This window comes from Cloeon dipterum, chromosome 1, assembly GCF_949628265.1.
Source record: "Cloeon dipterum chromosome 1, ieCloDipt1.1, whole genome shotgun sequence".
NCBI classification, from domain to species: Eukaryota; Metazoa; Arthropoda; class Insecta; order Ephemeroptera; family Baetidae; genus Cloeon; species Cloeon dipterum.
In genome coordinates, this window is record NC_088786.1 from 40,484,888 (window position 1) to 40,509,346 (window position 24,459).

The 24,459-nt window shown below is 40.7% G+C and overlaps 1 protein-coding gene across 2 annotated transcripts; it reads left to right on the plus strand.

Annotated features, from left to right (window-relative positions):
- The first annotated feature begins 423 nt into the window (after positions 1-423).
- On the plus strand, positions 424-22,957 carry LOC135935759 (titin). Of its 2 annotated transcripts, none has more exons than XM_065478320.1 (12): positions 424-577; positions 7,200-7,257; positions 7,329-7,445; positions 9,262-9,313; positions 9,380-9,446; positions 9,510-9,610; positions 9,680-9,899; positions 10,996-11,774; positions 12,669-13,136; positions 14,542-14,981; positions 16,361-16,847; positions 22,071-22,957. In XM_065478320.1, the coding sequence occupies exons 2-12, from the start codon at positions 7,202-7,204 to the stop codon at positions 22,650-22,652; spliced, it is 3,369 nt and encodes a 1,122-aa protein (XP_065334392.1). In that variant the 5' UTR covers positions 424-577; positions 7,200-7,201; the 3' UTR covers positions 22,653-22,957. The 2 variants fall into 2 exon arrangements, with proteins under 2 accessions (XP_065334392.1, XP_065334384.1); XM_065478312.1 differs by having other exon boundaries at positions 12,669-13,148; positions 22,071-22,956.
- The last annotated feature ends 1,502 nt before the right edge of the window (positions 22,958-24,459 follow it).

A 24,459-nucleotide genomic window follows, 5' to 3' on the forward strand; every position in this document is an offset into this window, starting at 1 on the left:
AGAATAAAAACGGCAGCAATTAAAAATTAAACTTTCCAAAAATGTATTGGTAAATACTAATTTTTTAATGATTTATATTTATTTAACTATGTTCAGAGGATTTTTAACATCAATATTTCGAGCCACAAATTAGATTCGGGAAACGGATGGAAATGACGAAATAATCACAGTGTGACGAACGAAAACAAACTGTGCGCGGCGGCGTACGGTCGGTCCGCTCGCTCGTAAAAAAATTCCCGAGTGTCAAAAAGAAAGAATGGAAAGGTCATCCCTAGGAATGCGTGTAGGCAGGCAGGCAGGCACTATGGGGGGAGGGGAGGGGGTCGCGGCAACGCCGGAATGGAGCGGCCGGCGGCGCGTGCGCGGTCGGCCGCTCGAGAGGGGCTTCGCTTCGCACTGCATCGGCAGTCAGTGTCGGCCGGCTTCACGCACACGACCGTCTCGGGCCGCCCTTGTCAGGGCCCGCCGCACCGGCATGCACCGCATGTGACCCTGGCGCTGCAGGTCAGACCCCTCGAACAGGCCGCAGCTGGCCACCCTTCTGATCACTGCCAAAATCGGATTTACTCAATTCCAGGTACTTTAATTTTGTTTTTAATTTTTAAAAATAATATTTTGGCCTTCAAGGGGGTGGTTTTTTATTCAGAGGGTGGTTTATCATTTAAAATTACATGGAAATTAATTTTAAAAATAATTTCAACCAAAGAAAATTATGGATTTTCCTCCCCCTCGCGGTGGTACGCCTGCCTACTCCGCACGGCCCGCCGCCATCCCCCCGAAATGGGGTTGTCACGCCCCCCGGACCCGAAACACCCCCGTCCGGGCCCATTCTCGGCCCACGGAGCGGCCCGGCGAGTGCGAACGCCGCCCGATCGATAAAGTGGACGCTCGTGACGTCACTGCCGGCACAGATGCCGCGGGGGGTTGCTGTGGCAGCCTCCCCGCGCACCCCCGGCGGCCGAGGCGCCCGGCGCGGGCCCCCCGGCGCCGCAAATGCACCTCTGGGGCCGTCAGGGAGGCTCAGGGCCCCCGCGCCGCGTGACTCACCGCCGCGAATATAACTTTGTCTTGTTGTTAATCAGCTTTATAGCCGCCGCCAAGCTCTCGCTCTCGCTGATGCTTTATGCAAATAATGCGCCGTCGTGTGTGAGTGTGTGTTGCCATTCAAGCGTTAGAGAGAAAAATACGAAGGAAAGGGCGAAATTGCGCTGCTGCTGCTGCCGATGAGGCGATGAGACACACGCTCACAATATGCTCAATGGACACGTACTAGATGTGCCGCTATCCGGCGGTCACATCAATATAAATTTCAGCTGCGTGTCGCTCTCGTTGCGTGCGAGGCTAATCAAATGTCTGGCTCTGCCATTTAAATGATTCATAAATCGCAGAGGTAAATTTTTTTAACGCTGGAGGATTCATTTTTCACGGAAATAAATTATAAAAATTATTTTTAATAAATTTGGCGAACAGGTAGATGACAAAATAAATTTTCAAACGCGTTTTCTAGGATATTTTTTCGATTCAAAATATTTTGTGACCTTTTTTAAATATTATATTTTTTTACAATTTCTGATTTAAAAATATTCTAATCAAATTTATTTACATTTGGATATTTATTAAAATATTATTTCTAATTAGGAAAAAATAGCAACATGAAAAATAGATCAGCTTCATGTAGAAAGGAAATGGTTTTTTTTCTTCTTTTCATGACGCAGTCCCCAATTTTTTATTATTTTTCCAAAATTTAAATTGATTAAAAAGTATCCTAACTTAGAGAGAATGAAAAGTGTTGGACTAAAAGTTTGAAAAGAAATTTAAAAACCAAAAATTAACTTTTTAAATTGCTCTCTGATTCAAATGTTTTTCATTTGCTGATAAATTTGTAATATTTTAACCAATTCTAAACAGTGTTGAATAAAATATAATTCTTCTACAAATATACAAGCCTTTAAAAAATTTATATTATAGGAAGGAATTATGATGCGCAGTGGTTTCCTATATTAAGAATTTTATTAAAGCTGTTGTAGTGGGCTGCGTGTGTGGACTGCGACTTGTGGTAGATGGGACGACATCGGAAAAGTGTAGACTGGGCTGCGTGGCTGAATATGTGTGGAATTGTGAGGCTCGGAGAGTGGGACGGAATAAAGACTCGGGACGCGTCCGAGTGGGTTCATCAGGGACTTCGGTGAAGCGTGGCGCAGCATCCGAAGTGTGGTACCGCTTAAGCCCAGGCGTGCGATCGACAACATCGGGGACGGAAGCTACATCGTCCTGCTGCGATGGCGATCTTTACGTCTTACAGGGTCCTCGTCCAGTTTGTCCTCACAATCAGGGTTGGTCCGGTCGTCTAGGCTGCTGCAGGAATTCTCTCTCTTTGAATTGCGTCGCGTCGGTTTATATATGCTCGTCAAACAATGTGATTAGTCTGTTGTGTGAATTTGTGTGTTGCAGAATGGTCATTGTTTGACGGAATGTAGGTACCCTACATACGCCCCTTACTGAGACTGGAAGTCGTATGCAGGTGGAAAATTTTGAATCTCACTTGCCAGGTCTTGATCGAAGAATTCTGCGTGTTCTTGTCTGGATGAATTTAAATACCTGATTGTTGAGGGCCGCGATGCATTTTGAACTAATTGTTGATTCTTGTTAATTGTTGAGCGGCCTCTTCCAGTTTGAAAAATTCTTGAGAATTGGCTGTCTTCATCCAGCGTCTATCGTCGGGGGTCACCAAATATATAGGAAGGAATAACGATGCGCAGTGGTTTCCTATATTATGAATTTTATTAAAGTTGTTGTTGTGGGCTGCGTGTGTGGACTGCGACTTGTGGTAGATGGGACGACATCGGAAAAGTGTAGACTGGCTGCGGGGCTGAATATGTGTGGATTGTGAGGCTCGGAGAGTGGGACGGATTAAAGACTCGGGACGCGTCCGAGTGGGTTCGTCAGGGACTTCGGTGAAGCGTGGCGCAGCATCCGAAGTGTGGTACCGCTTAAGCCCAGGCGTGCGATCGACAACATCGGGGACGGAAGCTACATCGTCCTGCTGCGATGGCGATCTTTACGTCTTACAGGGTCCTCGTCCAGTTTGTCCTCACAATCAGGGTTGGTCCGGTCGTCTAGGCTGCTGCAGGAATTCTCTCTCTTTGAATTGCGTCGCGTCGGTTTATATATGCTCGTCAAACAATGTGATTAGTCTGTTGTGTGAATTTGTGTGTTGCAGAATGGTCATTGTTTGACGGAATGTAGGTACCCTACAATATAATATTTCTTGAATAAAATTTAAATCGTAAGAATCATTTACAATTAAAATTGAATTTCTAAATTGAGTTAAATGACTTGGGAGGTATTTAAAAATATATATTTATTTTAATTAAATGGATTTAGAAACTCATGATCGATTACCAAAATTTTAAAATAAAAATGTTTGCATGAAATTGCTGGTTGTATTGCAGCGGCATTAATGTCACTCTTAAAATCGTTTTTTCAACGTTTGAAAAAGAAATTTAAAAAGTCTTTGAAATTCTTTCGCTAAAACCGTCATTTGAAACACTCTTCCCACTCCTGGATTCGCTTACAAGCTTGCGGGAATTTTTAAAAGGGGGTGTGTGAATGGGCGTTGTTAAAAATAATTGAAATTGGGACATGGCATGTTATTATTTTTTAATTTAACCAAGAATTTTGGGTGAAACTTTTTTTTAATAAACGATTTATCCTTTTTTTACTAAAATTGCACGTTTAATTTCGCTAATTTACATTTTTGACGAGCTGAAAACCAAAATTGCTCATCCTTATGCTCATTTTCTTGCTCTACTGAAAAAAAAGTAATTTTCAAATAACAAATTTTATCAGCTTCTATCCCTTTAAATTTAAAAAAAGCAAATAAAATAATCAATGCACTGGAGTCCAGGTTCGATTTGAGTTGGTTTCTGACGGTCAGAAGTCAATATGACGTAGAAATTCACAGTTGTTTGAATATAATTCGCCCATTTTGAAGCTGCGCAGTAATTTTGTGCGCATGTTAATCATGCGCAGTATGTTCAGATAGCTTCTTTATCTCACAGGAAGGCCAAAACTCATCACTGCGCATGCGTTAATCAATTTAAAACCTTCTGCGCAGTCGAAATTCTCTTCGGGAGGCTAGGTTCCGATCTGTGTTTTTCCCGCCAGTCAAAAGTCAATATGGCGTCGAAATAATGGAGGCCAATCAGGAGACAGTCCAGCGGCCAATCAGAAGCGTCGAAAAAGAGGCGTTCCAACCTAGTAATTTCACTCCCTGCGAATTTTGTTACATTTCCATGAGCCTGATGTGCCATCTAACGGTCGATTCACCAATTATCGGGCTAATCAGCTGTTTGTAAAGAAATAGCAACTAATTTATTCATTGGGCTGAGGCTATTTTCATGATTTTCCCGCCGTACTCTGCCAGACGCCATATCTGCGCGTCGCGTGAATCCGGACCGCGTTGAATCCCATCTTCTCCTTATTTAACAACAACAGGATCTACATATTATTAAATTTTGGGTGATTCACGAATTTTAGAAAAATCTGAATCACTCCGCTCGTCATATTTTTATTCCCACCCGGAAAGTGTGTGTTGCAAACTCCATTTCTGGAGCATACTTACACTGACGGCGCGTTGCGACACAAAACATGACGCGCACTCTTTTTCCTTTACACATTTTTATTTTATTTTGCACTCGCAGCATAATAAATTTCCTTTTTCTCTCCGCGCGTCTAATTGCCGGTTTAATTCGTCTGCCCTCTCGGCATTCGGAGGCAGAGCACTCGAAAACGGAGTTAATTCTCATGCGCGGCAGTAAAAGCAGCGGCTTCAATGGATTATTTCCTCTCGAGAAAAAGCAGGCTGCTATGGGAACGAAAGCGGCCACTTATCCCACCGCCGCCACCACCGACGCCGCCTTCCTCCTTCAATTTTTATTTCCAACTCTACGCGTTCTATCTTTGGAAGTGTCAACCCGCGGTGGCACGGAATTTTAAGTGGAATGAGCCTCGTTTTAATCAAAAGTTCACTCGCTCCTTGCCCCAGATAACACAATTTTATAATTAAAGGACCGTAATTCTTCATCAAGGCGCGAGGAATTTTTTAATGAAAAAATTTTTTTTCTCATCAAAATATCGATGTCAGCTTTTTCTTAAAAATTCAGTATTTTAGTTTAAAAAAAAATTCCACTAACACAAACAATTAAGCCTCTCTCAGAGTGAAAAAACAGTGGCTTAAAAATTTCACAAGCCTGAAATTTCATCCGTTTTGTTTGAAACGTCTCAAATTCTTCCTTGGTCAATTCCCGCCTTGATCATTACGAAATTTGAGGGTTATTTACCTTTCCGGGATATTTTTATCCCGAATGGTATTTTAATACGACGAAATACTGGAAATAGTACATTTTTTAACAATAATCACACAAAAAAATAAACAATATATCGTTTTAAAGTGGAATGATACTTGGGCAACAATTGAAAATTATTTGAATTGTTGGATGCAATGAACAATTGATCGATAAACAATTTGTTCAACGATTTGCAATAATAAAAAAGGACCTTCCTACAGTAAAAATTCAAATTTTGCCAATTTTCTCCAACATGTACAGTGCTTGAACATATTTTCTTGGCAAATTTCGATTCCTCTCGTCGAGATCTGTCCAACGGTGTTTGCCACTAATTGGGGAAACTCTTGGTTTTGAAATTAAATCGGATTTCAAGTAAGGAGACAGCCATTGCCATTTGAAAAGCACGCTAACTTTCCAGCCAATTTTCTCGCAAAATTGCAGTGCTTCCTAGGTCAATTTAGGCTCTAACTGAATCCTAAGGGGCGAGTTTATGCATTGGCAACAAGCATTTTCCAGGCTTTTCCAGTATCATTCCTCTTGAAAGAAAATTAAAACTATCAACGTTGATTTAACGTTGAATGTGAACAATGGTGAAAAATGAAGAAATGAACTAAATCATAATTGGAAATTGATGACTTTATTATTGGTCAACGGTTTCTATCATTTTCAATTTGAAAATATTTGTCGGAAGGTACCATTTTTGACGCCGTTGATTTTATATTGAACGTCAACTATATGGTTAATTCATGGAAAATTTACGTTAGAGCGGAACCTTTTTTCACTACAAATTTCCAACTTAGTCGTGCAATCGGATTGGCTGAACTTTGTAAATTCAAGAATATTTGTCAGTCAATGTTGATCAACGTTTATTCAAGGTGTTTCGTGAAAAGCGTATTTATTTAAATAATTTTTATTGCTTTCTTATTCTAATGTTATTTAATTTTTATTTTCTCTTTCAATTAATTATTTCGTTCTTTACGGATTTTTGTGGATCAACATTGATTCTTGGTTGGAAATCAAACTGAAACATTTAAAGTACTGCGTGCCTTTAGAACGATTAATTTAATCTATTTGCAAAATTATAATTCATATCAATTCGTTTAATTTTATATTATAATTTGCTCAAACTTTATTAATTGCTAAATTTAAAGTAAAAATCAATATCAAATCTGAGAAAATGGGAGAAATTTATTTATTTCAAAATAATTTAAATGTATACCATTTTTTAATGCTTCAGCATTATTTTATTTTTGAACCACCAATATAATTATTGATATTTCTCAAACTAAAAATGAATTTATTCTCCCGGGAAATATTTTTTAATCGAAACTGATTTTTCTGCCTGATTTTAACACGAAAAATAAAGAAACCCCGCGATTTTGAAATTTCGCACTGTTTCATTTTATTTTTGTATCGCGGCGTGTGGCGCCATTTTTGATTTGGGGGAGTGCGGCTGCTGCGGTCGGTGCATTCGCATTCATTGTGCGCTCTCTTTGTTTTTGCCCGTCCGAGAGAAAGAGAGCGAGTTGTCAGAGTTGTCGTCCCCCTAGCTTATTTTCTTCTTTCGCCCCGTCGCAGCAGAGAGTTGGTTAATTTTCCGGCGGCGCGGCGGCTGCAGCGGCGGCGGCGGGGGTGCAACCCCCACCCCTCGCACTCACTCACACACACACACGGGGTGCAGAGCAGCGATTTCCCTCTTGAAGACTCGCGTCGCTCGAGCGCAATCTTGATCCGGCGAGCGGGCGGGCGAACGGCGGGCGCGTGTGCGTTATTGATTCCCGCAGGCCACGCTTTTCCATTTTCCACCACACTGAGCGTCGTCGAAACTCTAATTTTGTTGCTGCTCCACAGGCATGGCGAGCACCACCACCTCCGCCACCGCCGCCGCAGCCACCGAGCAGGCCGCAGAGTCAGTATTTCCAGCCCCTCGGGCGCCGAATTCGCCGAATTGGCAGAGTTGAGTTAATTCGCAATTTGCAGGTGCGACGAGGTGACCGAGTCGCTCGACATGCTCGACGCCGTCCTCCTGCAGTTCGACGAGGAGAAACAGACGCCGCCGCCGCCAGAGGAGGCCGCCAGGATCATTTCCTCGCTCGTGTGAGTTTTTCGCCAAATTCTCACGCTTATTTCAAATGACAGACACGTCTCCTCATTGATTTTTTACGCTCTTCTCCCTCTTTTTGTCACTTAACTTGCTTTTACTGCGAAGAAAACTTTATAATTTGACATTTTAATTGTAAATTAATTGTTAAAATATCTAAATCGACCCAGCACTGTTTTTAATTTCTTGCAAATTTTATAGATTTCCTTTTTTAAATTAAAAAAATCTAAAATTTAAACGAATAATAATTTAAAAATTTACTTATCAGGTTGTGCGACCTGGGGAAGGTCGGGGAAAGTCAAGGGAGCAAAATTGTAGCCGATTATCGCTAAATGTGCTCGAAATTACTGAAAAAGCATTAAAAACCAGCCTGGGAGCCGATCTCAGGTTGCGGGGTACCCTGAAAAAGGTCATCAGGGTACCGCAGGTTGAAGCCCCGTCCAAGACCTTTCCAATGAGGGGTCGTGGTTGACGATCGGATGAACGGCTGAATTTTAAGAAAAATAAAACCATTTTTAACTCACGCACGTCGCGGAGCCGAAAACTCAAAACCAAATTAATTTTAATTTTTCTATGGGCGCGAAATTTTTGAAAATCGGTTTCTAGACTGCTGTTGGACCTCTGCGTGCGATGGAACAGGTGGGAACCCATTATGAGCCCCCGTTCGGGAAAAAAAATCGCGAATTTTCAATTTCCGACGGAAAAAGTGCAAATATCACGTTTTTAAAACTTCAAAATTCTACTAGTCGTAGGATTTTGATTGGATCGGTTCGTATTTGGTCTTAAAATGTTCCTAGATAAATTTCGCATTGATTTACCGTGGTATTTGTTGATTTTTTCCCAATCGAGAGATATGACAACCGGAATAAGTAGCAAATTGTTGTCAAAACGGAAAATTTTCGGTTTTTACGATTTTAAATTTTAAAAAAATGTTAACATAATGAAATTGACCCAGCACTGGTTTGCCTGCTTTAGTTTTTGAATTTATTACAATTTTTAAACTTGAAATTGCCATAAAAATATATAAAAAAAATTGAAAGAAATCCAAAATTTAAACGGATGATATTAAATACAAAAGTAAAAGATTAAATAGATCGTCTGTGCTCGAAAATTATTCCTATTTATTGTTGTAGATAATTATTTAATTGATAAATTGCGTTATTCTTTAATTAAAATTTTTTGTTAACCGTCAACAGTTAAATTTTTTATCTCGTCTGATAAACTCCGAACGAGCTATAAAATTAACAGGAAGCACTCTATTTTTTTTCTTTTACTATCAGAGTTAGGCCTTCGGTGGAACATTGTTTCAAATAATAATGAAAAATTTAGCTTCAATTCAGCCAGTGAATCACACATTTTAAATTTGAGTTCATTAAAATATTCCCGTCACGTTTTTTTCCTCCGTGCAGCAGACGAAAGAATATACATCCAATCGTGCTGATTTTGCCCTGGGAAAAAGGCTGGCGGTTGCGCTGCGATGAGGATCACGCCCTTTCTCTCATCTCTCTCACTCTCTGCAACATTTTGCTTTTTCAAAACACACACGTGAAATGACTCGTGCGACGCGGCACGTCTCGCCATTGATTTTTTTTTCTTTCACGCTCTCCTTTCTTTCCCTGGTGTGCATACGTATTTATTATTTGTGTTTTTCGGCGAGGATTGCGGCCAGGTTTACTGCCATGCGCGCGGCGGCCGTTCGCCTGTTTACATTTTGATAATGATCCCCTTTCGGGAACCTTTTGTCTGACTCCAAATTGCACGCATGCCGTCACTGCGCTCGGAAATAAAATAAATAAATCGTCACTGTTGCAGGGGTTCTCCGTACCAAAGCCTGCAAAGGGGCCAGGGCACCCAGACGACCTTTGTGAGTAATTAAACCGTGAAAAATAATCGACGCCTGTAATTTTATTTTTTTGTTCCTTTATTGCAGCCGCGGCCGAATAAGAAGCTGAGTTCCCAGTTTGGTTCGTTGCCGTTTGACCTGTCGTCCCACGCAGGTTGGCGTTCACCGAAATAAAAAAAATCCCATTATCTTCCTAACCGAACCCTTTTCTCGGCAGCTCCGGCGGCGCCGCCCTGGCTGAACAAGGAGCAGAGCGCCAGGAACAACCTCCACCTGCCCATTCAGAATCCATTAACCACGACGATGGCCCATTCCAGCGTAAGCCGCCCCCTGAGGGGAAATATATAAATGTCTTTATTATAAAAATAATAAATCAATTTTTTAAAGGAGGACGAGGAGCAGTTCTCGGACGACTCGCTCGAGGGGCAGGTGTGGAGTTCGGACCGCGACCTGTCCAACGATCGTGAGGACACCGGCAGCAGGGGCGACGTCATTTCCGCGTCTGAGGACGGCGAGAAGGAGCAGAGCAGCAGGGACGACGGCAGAGTCAGCATCGCCTGGAGCATCGAGTGGAACAACCACGACAAATCCGACGAGCCGGATATTAGTACGATTTATTTATTCCAGACGAGTTAGAGACCCACTGAAGCCAATCGATTCCTGATCTCAGGTCACGTGACCTGAGGAAGGTCGCGGAAAAGTAAAGAGGAAAAATCGTTGCCAAAAGTGCTCAAAATTACTGATAAATCGGCATGGGAGCCAATCTCAGGTCACGGGTACCCTGAAAAAGGTCATTCAGGTATGTCAGGTCGAAGCTCCGTCCAAGACCTTTCCAATGAGGGGTCGTGGTCGATGATCGGACGAACAGCCGAATTTTAAGAAAAATAAAAAACAATTCACTCACGCACGTCGCAAAGCTGAAAAACCGAAAAAAATTAATTTTAATTTTTCTATTGCTGCGAAAAATCTGAAAATCAGTTTCCAGACTTGCGTTAGACCTCTGCGTGCAGTGGAACAGATGGGAACTTGTTATAGGCCCCCTTTCGAAAATAAATTGCGAATTTTCAATTTCCCATGGAGAACGTGCAAAAATCACGTTTTTAAAACTTGAAAATTCAACTAGTCGTAGGATATTTATTGAATTGGCTCGTATTTGGTCTTAAACTGTTTCTAGATAGATTTTGCGTTGATTTACCGTGGCGTTTGTCGAGCTTTTTTCCCCAATCGAGAAATATGGCGACCGGAAACCGCAAATTATCGTAAAAACTGAAAATTTCCAATTTTGTATAAAATTAACGGCTCGGTCAAAGTTGGTGAAAATCACACAAAATGTTCTTTAATTGATGCCTAGCTCGGATGGATCCTGGAAAAATCTGCGTCACTTTTTTTCAATTTTGATTTTTTCCTAAATTTTTCCGAAAAATATTCTTAAAAAATCGAAAAATGATCCGATTTTGGAAAACCACACATCAACAGACGCGCCTTTCCAAGGGGCGTCGATTGGTACCAAAATCGGGGCCGTCCGGCCCATAGGGCCCCGCCTGGTCCCCGAAAACAAAAATTGGAAATGTCACAATTTGCGTTTTTTCGACTTTAAAAATTCATAACTCGGGAAACCAAATAAAAATGTGGCGTCAGTTGGTCTTTCAAGCCTAAATCTGTCAAGAGATGACTTTATTAACTCTTTTTGCTCAAATTTTCAGATGGCAAGGGGACGTACGTGATCAAGGACAAGAAGCGGCGTCTCTGCCTGGAAGAAGGTCTGTTCAATCGGCCGCAGATCGCGACCTCGAAGAGCTCGGACCATTTGCACAAATTGTCCAAACACATTTCGCGGGGGCGCAGTTTGCCGAGTCTGAGCACGGGCAAGCCGCTGGAAAACGGCGTCGTCGTGCCCATCGAACCCGAAGAAGAAGAAAAAGAAGCAGAGTCAAGGGTCAACGGCTTCGGCAGGGCGGGCGAAAACTCGCTCGACGCCTGCGACTCGCTCTGCGAGGAGGAAAAAATCGTAGAACCAGTAGAAGCAGTCAATGTTGCCATAATAACTTCCACTGACAATGAGAATCAAAATGAGGAAAGCACGGAAAAACTCGATAAGGAAATTTCCGAGCCTGAAGTCGAGTCGACAGTTGAAAAAGTTGAGGAAGAAATCTCCGTGAAGGACGAGATTGTGGAGGAAATCGTGCCCGTTAGTGTTGAAAATTTACTGCCAGAGGAAATAATAGTCGAAGATGAAGTCACTGTGTTAGTTAATAACGAGGAAGAGGAAAAAGAAGAAAGTGTCGTGGTCAAAGACCAAGTTACAGAAGTGGAGCCTGAAGTGCGGGAAAATGTTGAGCAAGAGGAGCAAGTTCAAGCGCCACCCCTCAATGAAATTTTGGACTCTGGATCAGATTCCGAGGAGGAGGAAGAGGAGGAGGTGCAACAGGTCGCTGAAACGCCCGGACCCTGCGAGTTGAGCTTCAAAATTATGCGGCCAAAGGTGAGAACTATGAAACAGAGCAATTTAATCGTTAAATTGAGTCCAGATTTGAGTTTTTTGGGTCGGAAAACATATGAAACGACACCAATGACGGGTATATTTGCCGAAATTGGGGAAAACTCACCCCCTGGGGGATGAGACTGCATTTCAACCCCTTTAAAACATTATGACTATTTAAAATGGGTTTAAATCTGCTTAGAAAATGCTGGAAACTAGCGTAATTGAAATTAAACTTTAATTTTGGGGTGGAAAAAACATGTTTTTTCAAATTGAAATACGAATTTTTCAAAAACGCGGGAAAACCACGTTACAATTTTTTTATATGGTATTTCTTATTAAATGAGGCACATTTTAGCTATCTCAAAAATTAATTTTTTGCTTCATTCGATGTGCAGGAATTTTTTAAAATCTTAATTTAAATTTTAGTGACCTTGACCTTTGACCTAGGAAGTTTATCACCCTTGAAAAGTTGTCGGGCGTTTAATGTAGATCATTTTAGACACCTTATTTGTCAACTTATCTTAACTCTAACTATAGTTAAAAATTTAAAAAAAAATAAAAAAATGACCCTGAGCCCCTGTAAAGTAGGCAATTTTCGGAATTCTGACCTAAAATATCAGGTCCACTTGGGAAAACCTCTACCAAATTTCAAACCGTAGCCTTTCAAACCACTATTCTGTCCAGTAATTTGTTGGAAACAATTTTCTTAAAAAAAAAATCACCTTTAATCCCTGAAAAGACAATTTTTGGAATTTTTATTTAAAATTTCAGGTCCACTTCACCACATTTCAGACCCTTGCCTTCACTTCCCAGTAAAAAAAAAACCAATTTGTTCAAGAAACAATGTGGTTTTTACAAAAAAAAAAAAAAAAAACCGAAAAATTGCATTTCTAGATGATTTCTCGTCCGAACTCGATGCCGCCGACGGAGGAGAACGTGGTGGTGTACACGAACAGCGTGACGCTGTACCCTGACGCGGGGCTGATCACGTACTACGACGACGAGCCCAAGGCCAAGCCCATGAAGGAGGCGGTGGCGGAGGCGGCGCCGAGCCTGCTGCGGCCCAAGTCGTGCTCGGACATCACGACGGCGGCCTTCGCCTGCGTCGACATCAGTCTGGACGAGGAGCCGCTCAGCCTGGAGCCCATCACCATCGAGGCGACGTCCACCACGGTCACCATCACCGAGACCGAGGACGAGACCCTCGAGGCCGAGGAGGAGGAGGAGGAAGGGGAGGCGGAGGAGCTGGAGGAGGAGGTGCACGAGCGGCTGATGGAACTGCCCGTCAAGGTCGACTGCCTCGTCCAGACGGACATTTCCGGACTGGGAAAACGGCTCTGCCTCGAGTCGCCAGGAGAGCAGGTAAAAGAAATGGTGAATATGCACAATATTTTACAATTCAACCCCTTCTCTCTTTCTCGATCTTTGTAGCATTCACCAAATGTAGTTTTAGAGACACAAAATCCTACCTTTATCTGTAAATTAGCTGTTCCCTACTGTAATACTACGATTTATTTAAAAATTTAGATAATTTTTCCTCAAAATTCGCACACCATTGAATAGATCGCGATGAGAGGGATTGAAATCAAGAAAAAAAAGCTGAAATTTTGATCAAAATAAAAATAAAACCAAAATATTTCATTAGGGTAGATTTTGGGGTCGTTGAGAGCTGCAAGGGTGGGTAGCGGAAATCTAGTTTAGGCAACGCAGAATTTTACGGCAAGTCTGAAGAATTTTGGTTTTTTAATGTACGACCCATAGCAGCCGAGTTATTATTTTTTAAAGTCGAAAAACGCGATTTGTGACATTTCCAACTTTTTAATTCGGGGCCCAGGCGGGGCCCTATGGGCCGGATTGCCCAAATTTTGGTACCAATTGACGCCCCTTAATTAGGCGCGTCCATCTGTGTTTAGTTTTTTGAAATCGGATGATTTTTCGAGTTTTTACGAATTTTATACAGCTGACATTTTGAAAAAGTCGGAATTTTCATACAAATGGTTTTATTTTTCTTAAAATTCGGCCGTTTGTCCGATCATTGACCACTGCCCCTTATCGGACAGGTCTTTAAGTAGGCTTTTACCTGGGATACCCTAATGACCTTTTTCAGGGTACACCGACCTGAGATCCGCTCCCAGGCTGATTTTTAATGCTTTTTCAGTATTTTTGAGCACATTTTTGAAGCGATTTTTGCTCCTTGTACTCTCACCGACCTTGCTCAGGTTGCGTAATTATTTTAAGACCAAATTCGAGCCAATCCGATCAAAGTCCTTCGAGAAGAAAGATTTAAAATGTTAAAAAAACGTGATTTTCTCCATAAGGGTACATGGAAAATCGATAATTTAAGATTTATTACTAAACGCAGGCAAATTTACGAGTTTTACTGACTCCATCGCATGCGCAGGACCTCCGCCGGTTTAAAAACCAATTTCCAGACTTTTCGCGCGCATAGAAAAATTAAAATTAATTTTTTACCATTTTTTCTCGGCTTTTATTTTTCTTAAAATTCGACCGCTCGTCCGATCATGGACCACGACCCCTCATCGGACAGGTCTTGGGAAGGGCTTTGACCTATGGCACTTAAACGACCTTTTTCAGGGTACACCGCGACCTGAGATCCGTTTTTAATGCTGTTTCAGTAATTTTTAGCACACATTTTGATGATTTTTACCCTTACATGTGATTTTCTTCTAAACCATCTTTCTATTTCACTCTTTAATAATTAGATTAGTTTTTAAAACCTTTAAATTAATTAATTTGTCCAATCCAGGTGGTGCCTTCGATGGCCGGCTTCACGCCAGTGACGGAGCACAAATCTCTGGAGCTGAGCCTTCTGGCCGCGAAGAAACCCATTCTGGGGCCGGGGGCGGAGGAGGTGCCGGCGATCGAGAAGCCGAGCTTCGTGGCGCCGCCGGCGCTGCAGTGCCGGGAGCGGCGGCGCCAACACCTCGGCTCGCACACGGACGTGAACGCGGTGCCGGCGCACCGGCACTCGGTGCCCGAATCCTTCCTCTTCCCCGGAAGCTTCACCATTCCGCTCAGCTTCGCCGTGGTCAACAAGCCGGGCCTCGAGGCCGCCACCGCCGCCCCCCTCGCCGCGGCCGCCCCCGCGGAGGAGCCCCGCGAGAGGAGGAAAGAACTGCCGCCGCCGCCCCTGCCTCAACACCAAAACGTGCCAAAGTACATTGAAAACCGCCCCCGCCAAAAGACGTAAGAAAATTTCTCTAATTTTTTTGTTTTTAACAGGAAGGAAATTTTTTAATAATTATTTATTTAATTTATTTATTTTTGATAAAAAAGAAAACGTTAGTTTACGTTAAAAAAATGTTATTTAGATTAGATAGTTCTGCTTGAAATCAGCTTGACAATTTTAAATAAAATAGCCAGCTGTCCGATGACCACAGAAAAAAAAATTGAAAAAAGATTTTCTTCCTTATTAGCGTTCAACCAATACTAAAAATATTATTGTTACTTTGTGAAAATCTATTCAAAAATTAGAAAACCGGAAACCAAACCATTTTGACGTTATTTTTCTATAACATAAAAGTCTTTTGGACAATTTAGAACAATTTTAATTCAAAATCAGGCTTGAATTAATGTAAATAGCGTAATTTAAGCTCCTTTTTATTTAAAAAAATCTACAATTTGAGGTTTTTATTAATTTAGGCAGTTTAGAAATTAATCTAACGGTGCTAAATTCGATTGTTTTTCCAAAAAAAACTGAAATTTTAAATAATTTTTCTATTTAAAATATTTTTAAACTCAAAAGAATTTATTTGGTGAATTTTTACGTGGCTATTTTCAAGTCCTGGTGAACACTGAAATGAATTTGTTTTATTTTAGCCAGTTTTAAGTGTTAAACGAAAGCCAAAAAAACGTTGAATTTGGGTTAATTTCATGTATTGACGAAAATCAGACAGAAAAATTGAAATCTATTTGTCCAAAAGCTTAACATAGATCAAGTAGAACTGAAGGGAACAAATTAAACGAAAAACCGACTTCAATTTTGACTTTTTTGGATCGGAAAACATCGGAAACGATACCAATGATGGTCAAACTCACCGAAATTAAGCAAAATTAACCCCCTGGGGGATGAGGGTCGATTTCAACCCCCTTCAAAAAATTTTAACTATTAAAAAGAGTTCGAAATATGACAGAAAATTGCGCAAAATGCGATTAAAAGTCTAATTTTAGGGTGAAAAACACATTTTTAAAAACTCAAATCCGGATTTCTCGAAATTTTAAAAACCCAGAGCCGCCATTTTTTAAAATATTTTTTCTAATTAAATGAAGCACATTTTGGCTATCCTAAATATAAAATTTTTTGCTTCCTTCCATGTGCAGGAATTTATTAAAATCTTAATTTAATTTTTAGTGACCTTGACCTTTGACCTAGGAATTTTTCGAACGTGGCAAAGTTGTTGGAAATTTAATTTCAAACATTTTAGACACTTTATTTATCAATTTACCTTTACAATAACTAGATTAAAAATAATTTTTCTTTAAAAAAATACGATTTTTCGGATTTTTCTAAAAAATATAATTTTTAAAATTTGTTTTTATTAAATTAAAAAATTTTCCGATTTCAGACCGACAGAGCCTGAGTACCGGAGCGTGCACAAGAACCGTCCTCCGGTGCCGCCGCACCAGAACCTCGTCGAGCTCTACTCGGAGCCGCGTTCCTTCCCCGACGCCCCGCCGGCGGCCGCTGTGTCAGCGGCGGCGGCGGCGCCGCCCCCGCCGCCGCCTCCGCCGCTGGCGCCGACCTTCTCGGACCAGAAGCCGGCCGTGCCGGAGCACAAGGGCCCCGCGGTGCCCGCGGTGCCCGAGCACCGGTCGTCGTTCGCCGAGCAGCCGCTGCCGCCGACGCCGCTCACGCCGCTCACCCCCGACCGCCCGCTGCCTCCGTCCCCGCGGCTGCTGCCCACCTCGGCCAGCTTCCCCGTGCCCCCGGTGGCCCGCGACTCGCCCACCGTGCCCCACAGGCCCCTCCCCTCGCCCCCAAACACCCTCAAGACCCGCTCCGTCGACGCCGGCATCGGAAAGGGACTCAGAGACCAGCTCAAAGCCCACCAGGTGCGTCAATTGTTTTTATTTTTTAATATATCGTCCAAAAGGGATGATAATTCAATGTTTAATATTTAATAAAAATTGCCATAAACTTCTTGAAAAGTGAGACTTAATTAAAAAAGAAGCATATTTGGAATTTGCGCAGCGATAAAAATTTTCCTAAAATTCCAAACGAACAGAAAATCAAATAATAAAATTTTAAAATAATTTAAAATCTGATTTTTTTCCAAAAACCAACATTTTTCTGGATTGCAAAAAGCTGTTTTGTGCATTTTTTCAGCAATTTTGCTCATTATTCCAAAACACATACATTTTAATTAGAGATAAAAAAAACCACCTAATAGACGACCAAAAACAAAAATTGGTATAAAAGCCACTAGTTTCACCAATTTTCCAAACTTTCCGGGTTTTTTTACGCGAAATGTTATCTTTCCGCGGCAAAAATTCAGAAAAAGGTGGAAATACTCCAAACTGGCAGTTTTCCCCCCGCCAAACACCATTGGAGCAATTTTACGCATTACCAAATTGGTGAAACCTCTACGTGAAGTAACCATTTATTTCGAAAATAATTAGGAAACATTATATTTATAGTTGGGAAATTTTTATTAAGCTTCCAATCGTTCCAGGACTTTCAAATGAACATTAATTACACAATTTCAACCGGATATGTACCTAAATTTGTCTAAAAAAGTGCTAATTTTTGCTTAGGACGGTTGTAATTAGTTTTTGTAATCGCAAAATAAAGCAGGTTTCTGTTTCTTGATGAAAATCAGAGAGAACTGCTTTCATTTTGTTAAAAAAAGCAATTTACATACATTTAGATGGTTCCTATTTCCATTTTTAGAAGCTTTAAAAAATCACACTAAAAAGAGGAAGAAAGTAGTAACTGCACGATTTCTTTGACACTTCTTTTTATTTTATTTAACTCAAAATGTTTATTTTTCACAAGGTTTTTGCAATGAAACAATTTTTCCCTACTTAAACACAAAAAATTACATAATAAGAATTTTTCCATGATTTGCTTAGACAATTTCAACGCTCAAAAATGTTTTTGGTTGATTAACACGATTTCCAGTTTGTTAAAATGAAGTCAACTGACCAGTTGCATAAACCCCAAGTGTTCGAAGCCGCCAAGAGATGGCGCCACCGTAGACTTTCGATTTTAAGGCACTTCCGCTGCGATTTCAGACTCAATCTAGCTACCGTGCATTCTTCAATTAATTTACTATTTTTTGACGCTCTGAAAACCAAAATCGGTTCAGCCAATCGCCATAGAATCGTGAAAAACTATTTTTCGAAATAAAAAAATCTTTTCCAACGTTTCTACGGCGAATGGCTGAACCGATTTTGGTTTTCAGCACGTCAAAAATTAGCAAAATAATTAAAAAAAGCAAAATAGCTAGATTGAGTCTGAAATCGCAGCGGAAATGCCTTAAAACCGCTTAAAACAAAATTTTTAAGAAAGTCTGTGGTTGCGCCATCTGTTGGCGGCTTCAATAACTAAGGGTTTATGCAACTGGTCAACTGTCTAAATTTCTCAGCCTTACGTAAAACAATAAGTTAATTGTCAAAATACTTTTAATGGAATTATTCAACGGCTCAAGAAATATTTGACGGTAATAAACTCTGGGAGGTTCAATTTTTTCTTAATTAATTATTTTCCGGGCATGTTAACAAGACTGTAACTTGTTTCCCATTTCAATGTTTCTCGGAGTGAACGCGTTTACACGGTGTTTGTCAACTTGCTGCACTGTCAGAGACTTGCACAACCCATTGGCCCCGATGAGCATGAATAAGAGCTTTTATCCCGCTTCTCGCTTCTCGCTTCTCGGCGCCGAATAAAAACGAAAAAGGCCATATTTTGACGCTCTTAAATCTCTCGATCATGCAGCAATTCCAAATTATTAATTTTTTTAATAAATAAAATAATTTAAATAAATTTAAAATAATTAATTCCTTTCCGGGGAAGGGATTTGTGGCGCCGCAGGTTTTGGTTCCGTGAATGGTTTGAAGTTGTGCGTCGGAGATGAGATTGGAGTGCAGTGCAGCAAGACGAGTCTTGTAATTGCAAAGCGAATAAGTAACAGTACCGCGGGATGACGCCTTTAAAGGCCACGACTGCTTCTCTTCTCTCGCGAGTGGCCGCCGCGCGCGAGCACGAGAGAGCAAAAGAGAGAGAGAGAAGAGAGAGAGAGAGAGAGGTCAAGTTCCGCGCGCGGCGTGCATCGCTCGCGCATCTTTAATAATTGGCAACTCGTCGCTTTATGCCTTTTTGATAAAAAGATAAAAACTGCTCTATTAGCCGTGCATAGAGATCGGCAGATGCGCCAAACCGGATGTAATCGACCGCTTACTTAGATAAAGAATTAAATTTATTTTCTTCTCGATGAGCGTTTTTTGGCTCAAATAAAAGTCTAAAATCCAAACAGAATTTTTCAATTAAAAATTTACACATTTATTTTACACTTGTCTTAAAAATTAATAATTTAATTTAAGATCTAAAATTTAACCGAGTTACATGCAAAATAAAAAATTAATTTCTCAGGTTGCACGACCTGGAGAATGTCGGGCAAAGGCTAGGTAGAAAAACTGTCGCTAAATGAGCTCGAAATTACTGAAAAATCAGCCTGGGAGCCAATCTCAGGTCGCGGGGTACCCTGAAAAAGGTCGTCAGGGTACCTCAGGTCAAAGCCCCGTCCAAGACCTGTCCGATGAGGGGTCGTGGTTGACGATCGGACGAACAGCCGAATTTTAAGAAAAATAAAACTATAACTCACTTGTTCACGTCGCAAAGCCGAAAAACCGAGAAAACATTTATTTTAATTTTTCTATGGGCGCTACAAATCTTAAAATCGGTTCCCAGACTCGCTTTGAAACTGTGCGTGCGATGGAACAGGTAGGAACCCATTATGAGGCCCCGTTCGATAAAAAAAACTCGCGTATTTTCAATTTCCAATGGAAAAAGTTAAAAAATCTTGTATTTCAAACTTGAAAATCCTACTAGTCCTAGGATTTTGATTGGATCGGTTTGTATTTGGATCCAAAATGTTCATAAATAAATTTCGCGTTGATTGACTGTGGTAGTTGTCGAATTTATTTCCCTAATTGAGAGATATGGCAACCGGAAGTAGCAAAATTGTCGTAAAAACTGAAAATTTTTAGTTTTTAGTATTTTAAATTGTTAAAAAAGTGAAAATAACAAAACTAACCAAGAACTGGTATGCTTGCTTTAGTTTTTGAATTTATTGCAATTTTCAGATCAATTTATTTTCCTTATTACAATTTTTAAAATTAAAATTGCGATAAAAATGCTTAAAAAAATTTAGAAAAAATCTTAATTTGGACCGGATAATATTTTAGAATTAAAAAGCTATTCAAAATGTCTCTGTGACCTTGAAATATTCCTTTTTAATTCTTATTAAGATAATTATTTAATTAAAAATTTCGTTTTATTCTTCCATTTTTTGTTTAAACAGTTTAATTATTCTAATTTTAATTTTATTTAGTTTATAATATTTTTTTAAATCTGTCTGCGTGCTGGAAATTGATATTAAATTTGCGAAAATAAATTAGAAAACCATTAATTTATTGATAGAAAAATCTAAAATGGTCAAAATAAGCAAAATAAATTTCTTTTAGGTTTCCCAGATTTCGATTTCGAACTTTTGTGATGCGTCATTTCGACATTTGGAAGGTTAATGCAACGAAAATTACAGTTTTTTTTTTATTTCCAGTTCAATTGAATGGAAATTATTTCTCTGTTTCTTAAGAAATTAAATCAAAAGCACGAGTTGGGTATCTTTTTTGGAGTTGAAGTGAGGAAATTTATTATATTAATAATTTTAAAAAATGAATCAGACTCGGTCGCAACGCACACTAAAATAGTAATTGACGAAGTGCTATTTTCGCTACACACTATTAATAGCGTTGAGCGTATTCCAAAATTAAAGATGCTGGATTTTTTTTTAATCTTGCTCTCTCTCAGCTGAAATGTCACAGAAATAAAAATTATGCTTCCGTTTTTTAGGTTGTTAATTGCAAGTCTATACTTAATATAATTTCTAAAATTAGGGAAATAAATGTCTAGAAATTAAGCTAAAAAATCCGACAAAAAGGGATTCAAATGAAGCAAAAAATCGTTTAATTTTTTTTAGGAAATACGGAAAAATTAATTTTTCCATCAAAAAGATTGGAAATATCTGGAAAAAATTTATTGAGATTGAAATTATTGACGATCGCTTTTATTGCATAAAATTCTGTACGTTTTAAAAATCATTTAAAAATAAACTAAACGCTCAGTGTCATTTATTACTTTAAATAAAAATTTATTATGCTAAAAAAAGCCCAAAACTCGATTCCCACGAGGCGAAAAAATTGAAAATAGATGTTTAAATTCAACAAATAAATTGATAAATCCTGAATTAATTGGATCACAATTTTTTAAAAATTATTTATCAAGCTGCATTTTTAGCGCTAACAAGTATTTTTTTGTAGAAATTTAAGTCTAATATATTTAGCAGCAAGAAATTTATAGAAAAATGCGTAAAAATTATAATTATTTGCCCTATTGATAGACTAAAATTGCTTTGGATTTATAAATCGTGAAATGTAATTTATCCCCTTTATTTAACTTTATTCTAAAATGTTTAAAACTGATAATAAAATGGAAATAATATCATTTGCCAGTTAAATACGTTTTCACTATATTTAAAATTTAATTCAATTTGAAGACACGTTCACCAGTTGCACAAACCATAGTGTTTGAAGCTGCCAACAGATGGCGCCACTGTATACTTTAGTAATAAATTTGATTTTTAATTAACTTCCGCTGTGATTTCAGACTCAATCCTGCCAATGTGCATTCTTCACTTAATTTTCTTTCTTTTGACGTTCTGAAAACCATAATCGATTAAACGAATCGCCGTAGGATCGTGAAATATTATTTTTTGATATAAAATCTTTTCCAACGTTTTTACGGCGAATGGCTGAACCGATTTTGGTTTTCAGCACGTCAAAAGAAAGAAAATTAAGTGAAGAATGCATAGTAGAAGGATTAAATCTGAAATCGCAGCGGAAGTGAATTAAAATTTAATTTAATACGAAAGTATACGGTGGCGCCATCTGTTAATTTTTTCCACTTTTCAAAAGTTCAAATGTAGGACAAGTTTAAATCTGACGACGCAATAGAGAACGGAATTAATCAAAATTTCCCCTCTTTTGGTGTTTCAGGGCTGCACGCTGCCGCCAGACCTGGGGGGCGCCACCCCTCGCAGGGGCGGCGGGGCGGCGACGGGGCGGAAGAAGCACCGAGCACCGGCGGTGCCGCCGCACGCGTCGCTACCGGAAACGCCCGTCTTCTCGCGGGGCTGCGACATCCCGCGCGCCCCCTACCGCGCCCTGGGCATCCCCGTGCTCAGGTCGTCCCTGTCGGAGGAGGGGGCGGCGCTGTGCGGGCCCGGCCGCGGCTGGTACCCCAAGCAGCGGCGGCCGGCGGCCCGGTCGACGGAGCACCTCGAGCAGGCCGGCTGGGGGGCGGACGGGGGCGGGGGCGGCGGGGGCCGCAAGCCGCACACGCTGCCGCCCAACATGAGTCCGCCCAAGTTCTTCCACCGGTCGTCGCCGCGAGAGGCGCTGCGCAGGGTGACCAGCCTGCTGATCCGCGGACGCACCACCCCCGCCGCCGCCCCTCCGCCGCCGCCCGCCTCCAACCAGCAGGCGGCCGCGGCCGCCTGCGAGACGCCGCAGCGCCACAAACGCAGCTTCTTCCGCCACTTCTGGAAAAAGTCCAAGCACTACTCGCTCGAGCAGTGACGCGCCCCCCGCGGCCCCTACCGGCCGCCGCCCCCGCCCGCCGCAGCCGCCGCGGGGGGCCCCTTCGACCTGCTCAGGCTCTTCAGACGACGCCCCCGCAACTAGCTTAAACTACACACCTGTCTGCCCCCAAATACGCGAAAAAAACCGCCCGGAGTTGTTTCAAAATGGTCAAAAACTGCAATTAATCAGGATATTCGCTACAGTTAAAAATTCGCAAGACATGAAAATACTGTTAGACATTTTAAAACACGATTGAAATAGTTTTAAAACTCCGCATTCCTGTTTTCTCTTGAAAATTTCTTTTTTTTTTCAATTTAAATTGTTTTCTGAAAACAATATAACTCCGGAAATTACATATTTGACGGTTCCAATCGATTCTTGAGGTCTGAAAATCGGCGGAAACATGAAAACCGTTACTTTTGACAGTTTTTATTTGAATTTGGCGCCACGAAAATGCCGGCGACCAATCAGAGAAGCGAGCGAGACAGCAGCGCCCCAGTAGCAGCCAGCAGCTCGACTCTCGGCCCAATGAGAGAGGACCGCTTGCTTCTCTGATTGGTCTCTGGCGTTCTTGTGGCGCTAGTTTCAAACAAGAAACCGCCAAAAAGAACGGATTTTACGTTTCCTTCGATTTTCGGCACGTTGAATCGAATTTTCAACCGAATAAATTAGATTCCCTAAGTAATCACTATTTTATTTTAAAATTCTGAGCGAGAGACTTTTAGATTTTTGCTGTTGAAATTCTTTTAATAATTTTTAAATATCCGAAATTTTAAAAATAATTGCAAAAAAAGGTGTAATTTTGTCTCTGTTGAGAAATAAACAACAAATTCGGTTTAAGTAAGCCGAAAAGTCGGTAATTTCAGTCAAAATGCTCTCTGAAATTACATATTTGACGGTTCCAATCGATTCTTGAGGTCTGAAAATCGGCGGAAACATGAAAACCGTTACTTTTGGCGGTTTTTTATTTGAATTTGGCGCCACGAAAACGCCGGCGACCAATCAGAGAAGCGAACGAGACAGCAGCGCCACAGCGGCAGCTTGATTCGCCTCCGCTAGCTGCCACGCTGCTGCGGTGGCGCTGAACACTATTCAAATCAACAGAAAACCCGCGGCCATCTTTTTTATTCAAAGCCGTTTATCATATACAGAGAGAAATCAAAGAATGCCGAGTTGTTCCCGGACCTTCAATCAGTATTTTTGACTATTTGCCCCCCTCTATTTGTATGCATGTACTTTAAAAAAGAGAAATGCCGCCTCTCGGAGCGTGAAATATCCGCATTCATCATTTCGGGACGGAACGTTCCTGCTGTTTTCCGCTCTTTTCGAATGAATTTACATAGACTTGAGCGCTCGAGAGACACGCAATGCAGCAGTGCAGTGTTGGAGCTTCTAAATTGGTCAATACTTTTGATACCACAAACAGAGAGAAAGAGAGAAAACGCTCACAACAAACACTTATTTTTATTCAATTTCCTCTACGCGCTGTACAGTTTATTTTGCCATACTAAAATTACGGACTATATTATTATATTATGTAAAAAGCACTCATTGTATATTCACTTACCAATTGGAATTTGGGGATATGCTCAAATTACGGAGAAATAGCATACAATGCGATCTTAGGACTCTTGTATACTCCTGCACATTTTCTCGCGAAAAGAAGGAAAATTACTAAAAGGTAAGAGACTCGGTAGTCGTCACGATAGTTGCTGTTTGTAACGCAGAAATAAATAATTATATATATTCATTCCTGTGAAAGTGGAGAAGAGAACGCATGCATTTCGCCCCGTTTATCTCTCAT